Source organism: Adiantum capillus-veneris, chromosome 14 (assembly GCF_014529385.1).
Source record: "Adiantum capillus-veneris isolate H3 chromosome 14, ASM1452938v2, whole genome shotgun sequence".
NCBI lineage: Eukaryota > Viridiplantae > Streptophyta > Polypodiopsida > Polypodiales > Pteridaceae > Adiantum > Adiantum capillus-veneris.
The window spans coordinates 120,006,545-120,020,563 of record NC_140944.1 but is presented as its reverse complement, the minus strand read 5'-3'; the positions used below and the strand labels follow the sequence as shown (position 1 = coordinate 120,020,563).

At 44.8% G+C, this 14,019-nt stretch overlaps 1 protein-coding gene across 7 annotated transcripts in view; it reads right to left on the bottom strand.

The window, feature by feature from the left end:
- LOC147443031 (3-hydroxyisobutyryl-CoA hydrolase 1-like) overlaps positions 1-14,019 on the bottom strand; it is a 53,287-nt gene that overhangs the window by 35,102 nt on the left and 4,166 nt on the right. For 4 of the 7 annotated variants that reach the window (XM_086528976.1, XM_086528977.1, XM_086528971.1 and 1 more), the window contains exons 2-8: positions 12,097-12,177; positions 11,872-11,940; positions 11,713-11,776; positions 11,517-11,576; positions 11,328-11,437; positions 4,963-5,047; positions 4,326-4,411 (exon numbers count right to left, since the gene is read on the bottom strand). In XM_086528976.1, the coding sequence (XP_086385102.1) occupies positions 4,326-4,411; positions 4,963-5,047; positions 11,328-11,437; positions 11,517-11,576; positions 11,713-11,776; positions 11,872-11,940; positions 12,097-12,177 (555 nt within the window). Of the gene's footprint in view, positions 1-4,325; positions 4,412-4,962; positions 5,048-11,327; positions 11,438-11,496; positions 11,577-11,712; positions 11,777-11,871; positions 11,941-12,096; positions 12,178-14,019 lie in introns of all 7 variants that reach the window. The other 3 variants (XM_086528978.1, XM_086528973.1, XM_086528972.1) reach the window with 2 other exon arrangements.

The window sequence follows — 14,019 nt, the reverse complement described above, 5'->3', positions numbered from 1 at the left end:
TGACGTTCTTGCCATCATTTCATCTGCAGACAGATGGTCAATCAGAAAATGCAAACTCCCTTGACCTTCTCAAGACCTATGTCTTAGATCATAAGAACTTACCGGAGAAATACTTACCACTGATGGAGTTTGCTTACCAAAACACCACACACTGTCGACAGGAAAGGCACCCTTCGAGATCATTGAGGGAACATGCAAAGTTCCATCGATAATGCTTACAAAGGATCAGATTTTTGAGGCAGACAAATTTGTGCAGGACTTGGATCTTGCATACACAAAGGTTGAAGAAGCTTTACAAAAGTCTCAGGACAAGCAAAAGCGCGATGCTGACAAACACAGGAAGCAACTGGATATCAAAGTAGGTGATTGGGTCCTACTTCGATTTGAGAACACAAGACTAAGGAAAAAGAAAGGCAAAGAAAGGTTGTACCCCAATCTCAGTGAACGATATGATGACCCATTTCATGTCATCCAATGCATTAATGACGTTTCCTTCCACCTAGACTTACCTTCTAATTGGAAAATTCACAATGCCTTCCATGTCAGCCTTCTTAAACCATTCAAAGGAGACTTATCGGCTGAGTCTTCAGATGAAGCTCAACCAGAGATAGAGGAGCTTGAAGAGATTTTGATCCTGGAACAAATACTTGCTCATAAAGACCGCACCACTTGAGAAAAAACAACACCAAGATTTCTGGTGAAGTTCAGAAACTATCCACCAATGGATGCTCAATCGATGAATTTTGAGGAACTGACAGAGCATGATGATCTGATACAATTATATAAAGAAGCTTTTGGATTGGCTTGAATTTTGGATGTATGCATTTTGATAGATATGACCGAAGGCATGCTTCCTTTATATCAAGAGGTAGATGTTCACTTCATATGACTCTCCATAGACTTGGGATGAACGATCGTATCCAAAGAGACATCAGTTGGGAACTTGCCTCTAATGAGATCCATTGTCATTTTATAGACATTGGAATGGTGTACACCCGTGACATACTTTCCATATTTTGGGAGTAAGATGTTATTAATTCGGCCATTTGAAAGATTTATTTTCTTCATAAAAAATGAAAGCATTGCATTACTAAGCATTTCTAACTGATAAATGTTCTCTTTGTTACACACTTCAATCAAGGGCAATTGCTTTAATTTTAGAAGGCGGTATATGACGGATTTTAGGGTTAGGGTTTCAACGTCGAGGTCATAGACGCATGTGATTCATGTGTTCGTTTGCCCAGTCACAGACTTCCTCTCCCTAGAGAGGTGGTCCGTACCAATCTCTTCGTCAAAGTCAAAACCTATGTGCCGTGGACAGTTCTCTCTAAATGATGTCTGCATTTGTGATCATCTAAGTGGCCTTCGGGTCTCGGGCTAGCTGGGCTGTGTTTTGCAAATTTCGGCTGAGGGCCCTAAAACCAAGAAGACGAGAAAGAAACTAAAGGGATCCCAACTTATGAGTGTCCGCCGAGAGGCCTAACTTATTAAAAGAAAGAAACTAAAGTCTGCCCAACTTATAAGGTTTTGCCTATGGGGCCTAAATATTAAAAGCCCCCACCCCTCCCCCCCGGAGTTTAAAAAGGATAACGCAGCTGGTTGTTGTCACGGGACGGGCACCATGTGCCAACGGAAAAGAACAGACTAAACAACTTTAAGCACTTCAAATAACAACTGAACAAAAAGAGATGCACGACACAAGACGGGGAGCACTCGCCCCAAACCTTGGCACCCCTTTTGGGAGGGACAATCCAAGGGACAATCAATTTTCTCATTCCAAATCGAAGCTCTTGATTTCCTGGGTTGTTGATTTCCAAAAGAATCTCATCGAATAAGGAGTCTCATTCCAAATTGGAGCTCTTGATATCCTGGGTCGTTGGTTTCCTAGAAGTATCTCTCATCCAATAAGGAGTCTCATTCCAGACTGGAGCTCTTGATATCCTGGGTCGTTGGTTTTCCAGAAGTATCTCATCCAATAAGGAAAACTCAGTGGTTGGCACATCACAATGCAACACAAATGCTCACATATGCATGTTACAAGACATAGAAACATAAAGTCGTCGATGAACACTGCCCCCGCTAATAACCATCCAGGTCTGGGCCATGAGCTGTTCAACGACTCCCTCATCACTCCTCCCGCATAACCTAAAAAGGTATGGGCCGGGAGATATACAGGTCTTTTACAACGAAACACCCCCAGACCACAACCTACATCGTTTGGAGGTGCTGAGAGTAACCACTACTCAAACTTCTTAATACTCCCCCGCAAATAACCACAAGGGTCGTATGTGCAAGCATTCTCAAACATCAGTTCACTACTCTACCCAGGAGTAAATCACCAATTATTGAAACAAGTGTTCAAACCAGAGTCAAACAGTTCAAATCGGCACCAAGACAGGTTTAAAACAGATACCATCCATTTCAAACAAGACAGGTTTAAAACAGATACCATCTATTTCAAACAAATTCCAAACAAGAACACTAAACAAGTTCTCAAACAGATTCTCAGACAAAATTCAAACTTTAAAAGTAATCTCAACATCAGTCGAACTCAAAAAGACGACTGGCTTTCCATCCTGAAACCTGCACCAAAATTAGGGCAAACAAGACATGTTTAAAACAAATACCATCCATTTCCAACAAATTCCAAACAAGAACACTAAACAAGTTCTCAAACAGATTCTCAGACAAAATTCAAACTTTAAAAGCAATCTCAACATCAGTCGAACTCAAAAAGACGACCGGCTTTCCATCCTGGAACCTGCACCAAAATTAGGGCTAGATTTCTTCCATAAGGTTGTAGCCGACTGCAGCATGGTCCATAAGCTCTTGAATACTCGAAACAAGCCTTGACAGGCAGTGTTCCTGTGGCGGTGATGGCAGTCCTAAGACATAGCAATCACACTAGATCTCCAAGGTTATCAGCTCAGAAAGAGACACTTATTGAAAGATGTTCCAAGAAATTTCAAATTGTAATCTGCTAGGGTTTCCGTGGCAAGCATTTCAGGATACCCCACTCTTTCAAAGCTACACTCTGAAAGAAGATGTCTGAAGGCATATAACTTCGGGCAAAAATTTTCTTGAAAGCTTGCCAAGTCCTTGGAGTATGCGGCTTGGTAGCTATAGACTTCCACCACTGCATGGCACTGCCTCTGAGAAAAACAACAGCTTGAAAAATCCTTGATCCGTCTCTTGCAAGTGATCTTTATGGTTTATGTCCTATAACACAGAGCGATGCAGATGGCGGGAGCGCGCCCAATGTGCAATGAAGTAAGGGTGATAGTGGCTAATAAGTCCGGGGTCGGGCCACAAAGATACTTTAATAAAATTCCTATAAAGCTTCGGGAACGCCTCTATAGCGATGTCACCCAAGAGGGTTGAAAGAGCACTACAAGAACACAAAAAGCTTCGGAAAATCCCTTTGAAACACCACAAGTCAAACAAGACTAGTCCCCTTGGGAATTTACTGGCCGTCACCTACCCAAGAGACTATGTCACATAGGAGCAAAACCCTACCAAAGCATGGATTTACAGCACATGCCGACCAATGCATATGAAGACAAAGGGCCTCCCCTTTCACCATTGAACATCACAAACCCACAACTTCAACATCAATTCCACAATTCATAGATACATGCCCTCCCAATCTCTCTGCACACAATTTGCCACTAGGTTGCCATAGCCATACCCCTGCAGAGAACTAGTCATAACCTAAAGAGAACAACTCCAATTGGGGCACTTTAAAGCTTGAGATTGCTCTGAGTACAACTCCAATTGGGGCTCATACAATATATGATACAAAGGCTGATACAGGGCTGAGATAGAAGTGATGCAAGGGTAGATACAAGAGTGAGCATGATATACAATCCTCGTCAGGATCAAAGGAAGTCCATCATCGGTCGTTGGCAGATCGCATCAATCTCCTCCATGGTAGTCTGACGGGGCGTCGTGCATATCGGGCCAGGGTGACCCGAATCTGCTGATGTAGTCTCCGTTGATGGTGTGTAGTCCTCAAACGTGGGCGCCTGGATCTCCCAAGCTTAGTCGCTCGGTCGATCAGTGTAGCAAGAACAATTCCAAACATCTCTCGTCCTCATACTCCATGACTCTAGAAAGCAGTCCAAAACCCTCTCTGAACAAGCAATGGAAGCGAAGAGAGGCCACCAAAATTAGAAATGTATGCAATGTCTGCCAAGAATGGAGCGAGGAGGAAGAGACATCAAGAACAAAAGCTATAAAGAAGAAAAACAGTACAAAATATACTTTAGAAAACTCTTGTGAATTGATAAAAATATACATTTTACGTAAATTCTTAAAGCACTTACGTTTGAAGGCACAAAATGAGTTGCAAGACCACATGCTAGCATTTCAGCTCCATCTAAGCGGGCAGCAGTCAAACCTGCATATTCTCCTAATGTACACGACCTTGCTTCAATAAATTTTGAATTGATTGAGAAGTTTACAAACACTAAAACATGTCCAAAAGTCTCTGCAAGCTATCTGCATGTGTATAATACTTCATAAGGACATCAGTCACAAAATGTGAGAAGGGTCAGAGAAAGACCACAACTTAATCGAGGGAATCATACAATAAACAAGTCAAGCAGCACAAAAACATGGACACTTTCAAATAGGCAGAATCTATGTGCATCAACGTCAGTAGACAGAAGATGCCAACTTCATCTGTGCACTCCTGTACAAGCCAGACTATTTCCACGAAAGCTTTAACTAGAACAGAAAGATTTGTACACCACAAAATCCAGGGATACATAAGCTTGTGAATAGATTTTTCAGTATAATTAATTATAGTGATGACATAAACATTAAGGAGACGAAATATATGTGCATGAATGTCCACAAATGAAAATGCCAAGTTTATATGGGTATCCCTGCAAACAAGAGTGTTTCCACCATAACTACATACTTCAAAACTGCTATAAAGCTCAATAGCTTCTTCATTACCTAAATGGCCAGGTAGGTGGGAAAGAAAGTACGAAGCTCCAATGTCTGGATGGAATCCAAGAACAGTTTCTGGCATCGAAAAAACCTGCAGATGACTAATCCAATGTCAGATACTGAACGAAACGCTTCCTGGGGAGACCACGGTTTGTAGAAGCACATCGATCCAGATTTGATGCAATCTTGATATGACGTGAAGTACATAAATTAAAGATTTCAAGAAAAAACAAGCAGTGCCGCTAGAAGAGGTAAGGTCTTGCTGCCATGTACAAATCTTATACTGCAAACTCTGAATCATACCTATCCACACAGAGTGTCTCCAAACAGGAAAACAAGACACTCATAGAGCTCCCTTTGTCAACATAACATATACCAACTCATTACCCTCTAACTAATACTATCTTTGGACTCAGTTAATAGCCATCTTACAAAATATACAGCCATAAGACCCTTGTCACTTGGTAGCCATGTTGATGGTTAGGGAGTGTTTAAAACAATAACATTACGGTGCAGGAACCTGACATAAAACGGGCACATATAGAATGCAGAATCATGAGGCAAGGCTTGTGAATAACAGCTTTTGATGAGTATTGAAAATCGGTAAGTCGCCTGATAAGGCAGTAAAACAATGCAACAATACCAAAACTGATGGGAAAACAGCAAAGTGAACTGAAAGAGAACACTTGATTCAAGAGACAGTGGGGTGGAGTTCCCCACTCACAGAGATTTGCCCCTCATCAAGAATCCCTTGCGGTATTTCCTATTATATTTAGGAACTATCACCGCTACAACTGCTTGTGTCAGCCTACTCACATAATCTGAGTGCTAGGCCTCTTGCTTACAGGCACTTGGCACCCACAAGCAACTCACTTGAACTGCTATTTACACGTACATCAAAAGCACCTTATAATCTACTAATTTGATTGGAACCCAAAGCACCCTCCAGCTTAAAATTGCCTCGTCAGTATGTTCCATACAATATGCCATGTCATCAGCCTGTAAAGTCACCAGAATCACGCCGGCATTCACGTTCTGCTGCCAATCGGCTCGACTCTGTGCAGTAAGGTACAATCGTGACAACCACCATATTAAGACCACCCCCCTCCCACCCCACCCCCAAAAAGAAAAAAAAAAAAGTAAAAGAAACATAATCGTGCTGGATTACACCTGCAACATACACACAACACCAATTTTTAATAGACACTAACCCCCTGTAGACTCCAGATCTGTCGGGTCGGGATCTATGACACAAGTCGTCCCACAGTTACCCACAACTCGCATCCTCTGAAAACGACACTTTGCAACCTCTGAAGCCTCTACTGAGACTCTGTGAAGACGACCCTCTCCCTGAACCTCAAAAAACTTGCAGCCGCCTGACTCTGAGCAAGCCCTAACTGCAATAAGGGCCTCCAATCGCGTGAAAGCCTCCATCCAACTGGGAGCTGTTGTCTGAAGAGGGGTATGCCACTCAGCAGGTAGTCTGTACCCCCCTCATCCTCGTAGTTGGATGCTCTCAATCTCCTCGGGAAGGCCTCAAAACTCTAGCTGGTCTCCAAAATTACGGTCTGGACCCTCTTCCATGGGACCCCAAGAAACATGAGGCCTGCTACCAACCAAGTGGCCTCACTATGTGCTGACCATGGGGTTCCAAACAAGAGGCTGCCTCATGCGCTCCTCAATCCATGTGGGTCGGTGCTGCTCAAGGCCGCTCCGCAGCTTCTCCCAGGGCCTAAGCAGGCTCACAGCAAAGCTGTCCTCCCAACTCCTACTCATGCCAACTTTGCGCATCTCTGTGAAGATCCACTTGATGGGCAGGCTCCAAGGGCCGCCAGTAAGTAAGACTCGGGCACGAATCCAGTGTAGCAACAACTCCTTCCAAGGCTCCTCCCCTGGCAGACGTCCTCGCTCCACAAGCTTCGCAAGGAGGGCTCTGCTCTGTCGTTTTGGGTCAATAATCGCCAACCGTGATGACCTACCACAACACTTTAGCCCAAGCAGACTGGGTGTCACGCCCTGACCACAAAAGGTTCCTGATCAGCCTCTCCAGCTGGCTAATGCAGGAGCTCGAGAAGATCCAACAAGACGTGATGTACCACATAGTAGCCAACAGCACTTGGTTGGCCACTACAATCCAGCCAGCCAAAGCAAGTCGTGCCGAGCTCCAATGTAGCAGTTTCCTCCTACTGGAAAAGGAGGAGAGCAGCTCTGGAGACACAGCCAAACCAACCTGACAACCCAAGTAACGTATAGGAGTCCCTGGGGCAATCCACCTGAAGCCCTCTCCAGGCGACGAAACGGACGTGGGAGCACTGCCAACCCAAAACTCCATTGTCTTCCTCCACTTGATCAGTGCTCCCGATGCACAACAAAACACCTCAAGAGCCTACTCACACCCGTCCAGATTGGCCTCCTGACCCTCCAAGTACATGCATGAGTCGTCAGCAAACTCAGCATCCAGCAGCTCATCTCCCCTAATAGGAAGCTCTAATCCACGCAAACCAACCTCCTGTGAAGTCAAAAAGCTGCTCATCACCTTAGCATAAAAGAGAAAAAGGAAGGGGGAAAGAGGACGGCCTTGTCTAACCAAACGCATGAGCATGAAGCGTTTCCCTCTTTCCCCTGCCAAAAGCACCCGCCTATACGTACATTTGTAGAGAGTTGACACTCTTCTGATCCAAGTATCTAGAAACCACATCCTACGCAAAGTGCCCTCCAAGAACTCCAAGTTAACTCTGTCGTATGCCTTCTCAAAATCCAGGAGTATCACAAGATCCTCGTCAAGGATTTTGCACTCCTTGACAAAACCTTTCTCGACCTCATATATAATGCTCTCGAGTAGCGGCTGAATCCTCAAACTTAAGAGACTTTGCTAAGATTTTGTAGGCTGAGTTGAGAATGGTGATGGGCCGCCACTGCCGAATCTCATCCAAGGAGCCTCCCTCCTTGGGGATAAGGTATATCAGACCCTCACTCATTTGGTCAAGCATCTCTCCAGTGTACAAAATGTGCTCATAAGCGCTAAAAAGATCCCGACCAAGCAGCTCCTGGTACTCCAAGAAGAAGTTGGGAGTCAAATCATCCTCCCCGGAGCAGCTACCTTCGGGAAGTGCCATGAGGGCCTCGGGGAGCTCCTCCAACTGGAGAGGCATCTCTAGTCTTTGACGCATCTCCTCAGTAACTAGTCAAGGTCGCAAGTATGGCTATCCTCCCGTGACAGGCGGCTCGTGACAAAGGCACTGCCAAGAGACCTCCTAGCTTCTCAGGAAGGTCATGTCCCCTGGGCCAGCTGCGCGGTATGAGAGGGAGCATAGGGGCTACTAGTGGGATGGGAGAGGAGGTAGCAAGAGGATTTTTTATTTTTTATTTTTTTTTGGGGGGGGGGGGGGGGGGGGGGGGGGGGGGGGGGATAGGGGTGGTAGGCGGAGAGGGAGGAGGGGCTATTGGTGGCGAAGATGAGATGGAAGGGGTACACGGCGCACGCCAGCTCGTCCTGATGTAGAGGGTCGAAACAGTTCACTATGAGAACCCACTGCTACACGCGCGATGCAGGCTGACCACCAGGGGCGCCGAACTTGCGTGGTGGTCCCTGGCGACGTCGATCACGAACCTGCTGCCATCCCTCCTCTTTTTGGGCTCTCAGAGAAGGAGCCCAATTGTGCTCCCTGTGTCTCTGCCTGCTCAGCCTAGCCAACCTTAGTAGATTGGGTCTGTGTTCAGGGCCTCCTCGGTGGACAGGCCTTCGCAAGATGACCCATTTGTCTTCAAATGAAGCACTGATCCGGAAACAAGAGCACTGATTCCTTAGGCCAGGGAAGCAGACCGAAATGGGTAGATCTACCTCCTCAACAAGAGCATCGATGGTTGAATCGAAGCCATGGCGCCACTGTCAAAAATGAGCTCTGGCTGCTCAGATGGCCAAGGGGCTCATCGCAATGACCTTGGACGCCATCTCGAAAGTCTCAAACTCGATCTGATGATAGTCATGTCCAAGAAGCTGAACATCGATGATGTTTTCCTCCTCTGCTAAAAGGCGAACTGGAGGAGATCACGCATCTCCCCTCTGCTAGGTCGGGTGTCGATGATCTTGCAGATAACAGAGGTGGCTTGGAGGCGCGTCACCTCAGTCCCTAAGCTCATTTTCTCTATCGACGAAAGAGCAAGTCACATGGTGGATTCCATGTACTCAGGCAAGGGGGCTTAAATCGAGTCCCTCTGTGGCGGTGCAGAATCCTCCATCTGTGTCTGCTGCTATGAAGGAGAACAAAAACGAAGCGAAGGCAAGATGAAAATCGCAAGGGTGACGTCGAAATTGAAAACGCTACTCACACGGAATAGGAGCAAGCGAATGAGGGGAGGTTGGGGGCTGGAAGGTGTAGGGTGGGAAGAGCCAACACGAGCAGAGAAATTTTTTTGTGGGGGGGGGGGGGGAGGACGTCAACTTGCACCTCATGTTACCCCTTGCAATAGATTCTTTTACTATTCATAATGGTCCTGATATCTGGAGTAGTTGTTAGTCTATGACTCTCTATGGAGTGAAAAGTATGTTATTATTTTCTCCACCCTTTCAAAAGATACATTGTCCTCAATGATAGCTAAAGCTTAAACTCATGTTCGGCTATAAAGATACTCGACAGATGTGTCCCATACCACACTATAAAGTAATCTCCACTGCGAAGTAAACTAAACTCTCAAAGATCCTGGTCTTCTTGACCAAAACAAGGAAACAATAAGCCAACGGAAGTTCCTGTTCAACTACATGGATACTAACTTGTCTTTTCTTTGGCTATCCTTGCCCTCGTACTTTGTACTTCCTTAGCAAACTTCATAAGAGAACTCTAACAATCAAACTAACAACGTACTTTGTTATGCATGTGCTTGACTGGAGACCTCTTGTTCCGCAGGATAGTGCAATGAGTCAATATGGTATTGCTCATGCACCCTTTTTTTCTAAGAATTGTGACAGCAAATGTCTTGCACTAAACTCTTACTTGAGTCGATGACTTTGTGGAGCTTTCAAGAAAGAAACGACGACAACTTATCATTGGATATGCTTTGCAAGTTACTATCTTACTAATATCACAAGTCATCTTCATTTAGAATTACGTTGGGGAAAACCGAAGAGATATTAAGAGCAGCTTGCCCTTTTACTAGTACCATGCCACGTACTTTGCATGTTGCTTGCATGCACCCTTTCTACTTACCCAAAATTTGTAACCAAATCTTCTATTTTAATAAAGTCCAACTATCTCAAATGTCTCCATGTACTTTGCATGCACCCTTTCTGGTGATCAAGGCTCAAGCACATTAAGTCGTCTAGGAATTCAATGTCCATACATCAACTTGCCAGAGAGCTATTTTACACAACCAATGTTCTCAAATTCGAGCAACAATCGTGTAACCTTAGTTTAATTACGAGGGACTAACTCTTATGGGTGGCCAACTAAGTTGCCTGCAGCACCTCATTTTTTAAAGAACTAAACGGAGGGACTAACATTTTAGGTGGGTAAAAAAAGATGAAGCCTCCCACATGAGAATCTACCAAGGGACTCACACCCACTAACCTATGCACAAGCCACTCTTGATCAAAACCTTGTTACTTACTTTCTTTTCTTTGTTGCTTCATAAAGCCTACCCAATGCTCTAGGGGCTTTTGACTTCAAGTCCTGGATGGGTACGCAAGCCACAATTTTTGAATTTAAAAAGAATTTTCGATGCATACTCACAAATGATCTTTACGAATACTACGCCAACCTTCCTCGTGTTTAGTCAAAGCAGATCAATATTACTTTGAAATCCATTGGCAAGTACTAGTAAGGAAACTTCTTCCCCTTATAGTCTCACGTTATCATAGATCTATTGTCCTTGCCATAAGACCTTGACTATGTTCTCTACCTTGCCGATTAACTAAGCACATACGAAGCCCTAGCCCATAAAGACTTGTTTAAGCATCATGCCAACTCTTGCAAATTCCCCAATATTGCACCCTCAGAGCACATCACTGCTCATTCAATTATCCTCGTATTTTCATTGGGTTATGATCCTTAACGACAAAGAAGCTACACGAAATTACGAAACCCTATGCCTTCTTTTATGGATCGAATACTACTACTACTTTGACCACAGCCAAGGCATTCCATCTCCTTTGAAAAAATTCCCTTTTACTTTCAATTCACTAGGCAGTAAACTTTTCTCAACTACTTGAAATCAGTTAGTCAAAAATTCATGCTTTGCATAAGCAGCGAAAATCTTTTCACAGATGGGGTTAACCATAATCCTTTCATGTTTGGAGTTAACCTCACTAGAAACTTGACTGCATACATTCAAGAAGTCACATTCTCTTTTCTGTTGAGCCAAAGATGTATTCATACAGTATTCTCTGTAACAACCCTGATGGGCCCATGAATGGAGACTCCTGCACCCCCTCCCATAACAATACCATCAAGAAGAGCCACCTGGAAATTGCACAACAGACAAGAAACTGAGCAAGAAACATTATTGATAATGATAAGGTATGGAAGCCCACTCACACAGACTTACATAAGGCTTTACATAGGTACCTAGAATGTAGTTGAGTATGCTTTCCATAAAAGTCATTTCCTTGATTACACTGCAATATCCTGATTTGCAAGAAAAAGCGTTCAAGCTCTCAATCAAGACATTCTCCTTGCAAGAAAGAAAAAGATTTACATGACAATTGGCATTTTTTAAAATTTATTTCGCTTGTTTTATAAGACAACTTAAACAGAAGCATGCCTGATTTTGCAAAGTGAAAAGTTTCTGCAACATCACCTCCAGCACAAAAAGCCCTGCCAGAACCCTAGAATTCCACAAATAGACAGCATTTTGACAAAAGCATGCTCAGCTTGTAGTATCCTTAGGAAAACAAACTTTACTTGCACTTAAAAGAAATACCTTGATTATGACCAAAGAAACTCTATTGTCGCACTCCCATTGTTCATAGAGCTGCCTTAACCTCTCTACCTAAACATTAAGACCCTATGGTACTCAGAATTCCCATAAGTAGACCACCAGGAAGTTGATAACATAAATTCAACTGGTCAATGTGTGCTCATGCATCCACAATGCACATCACAGGAATAGATTGAGCCTAAGATATAACATAGTAACACGCCATACCATCAAGTGCGTGAGAGCATTAAGTTGCTTTGGCCTGTTCAAAGTCACCACCCTTGCCTGACCACATTCTTCCACATGAATCTGTACAAACAAAAAACAGTGTTGGGTGACATCAAGGTGTTGACCATCGAATTTGAGAGAAGCAATTTTTCAACTCAAACTAGCTTTAAATGGCAAAAGCCTCATCAACACCTTTGAGCATTGTCTAAGCCTAGCTCAGGAAAGAGTTAAGTTCAAAAAGAGAGAGAAGTTGCATAAACCAACGGAAACCTATGATCTCAAAGTTACAACAGAACTTATCAGCTGATAATTCCGATTGTGGGAGTCTGAAACAGCTAAGTAGGGGATTTCAAAAGAAACCATGAAAAGGATGTTGCATGAAAGAGGGGATGTCCTACAAAGAAGGGAGTAGGTGAATAATGATGTCAATCTGCCTTGGTTGCTAGGAATTTTGCAAACACGAGTTTAGTACCTTTCATGCAAAGCAGAAAGCTCCTCTACCCAGACAGATACCTCCTCTCAAAAGCCACCTTCAGATCAGCCCAAAGATCAAGAAAAGCTAGAGGGAGCTAAGAAAAGAAGATATCTTACTCCCTCTCAGCTAAAGGCTCACATGGAAGAGGGAAAATGTTTCTTCTGTGGTGAAAAAAGCCACAAGAAACTGGATTTCCCACATCTCAAGAAAGATTCTCCACTTCTTGCTTCAAACTCAGACCCCGACGTACAAGCCAACACCACTCTGTCAACAGGAAAGTCCTGCATGTCTAAGCCCTCTGTCCAAAGAGCCACCACTCGCTCTCTGAGCGCAGAGTCCAGCAAGACCCTCTCAGGGATGTGTAGCATCGTGCTCCCCCTTCTCTGTCTATCTGTCACTGTGAGGATCACTAGTGCATGGTCCGAAAAAGAACTCCCAGCCAGAATGCCACACATCTGAAACCCGCAAAGTCATACATAACCTCTCCCAAGCTGCCAACTCAACTCCATGCATAGTAGTATAGCTACCTCCAATCCTGTCAGAGGGGTCCTCCAACATGTTGAAGTCACCCCCAATGCAGCATTGCTCTGCCTACGACAGAGACTCTACAATGTGAGACCAAAACTCTGCACGTGCACTCGCCACATTGGGCGCATAGATGTTCAGGAAGCCCAAGAGGCAACCCTGAACCTGCATAGTGATCCACTAAGCCCTACCAGAAACAATAATCCCTATGTCCACAATGGCATGCTGCCAAGAGTCCGCAATAGTCATACATACCCCTCCCTGGATGCCACTAGGTCCAAATGCAGCCGACCAAAATGTCTCATACCGCCCACGCAAAAGCTGACCACAGCGTCTAATGCGGCTCTCACACAGATGATGCTCCTGTAGCATAAGAAGGTCAACCTCTCCTCCCACAAGGCATCGCTGAAGCTCCTGACGCAGTCGGCCCCTCTGGCGTTGAAACTGGGGCCACCTAAATCCCTGCACGTTCCATGAGACGATCCTCATGGGGAGAGAACTGATGCTGCAACAGCAGGTAACCGTACTATCTTCGAGGCAGGCTTGGATGGGGAGTAATCCACATCCGAGCGTCCCCGAGATAGGCGTGACTGCAAAGAGTGTCTAGCCCAAGCCCAAGAAGAACGAGCCGTGCGCAAGGCAACCTCCTCTGTCCAGGAGTCCTCATGTATGTGTACATTGTACATCGCATGGCGGGCTCTGCGTGTCAGCAAAGAAGTGAACCAAGCCCATAACCCCTAGGTCTCCCATGTGATGAGTCTGGAAGTGTCACTGAAAACAGCTTGCTGAGTCTGGAAGTGTCACTGAAAACTTGGCCAACGGCCACAGAGTCTGAACCAAGCCCATAACCCCTAGGTCTCCCATGTGATGAGAGAACTCAAGGGCCTGTGCCAACAGCCACTCCAACACTGAGTCTAAAGTCC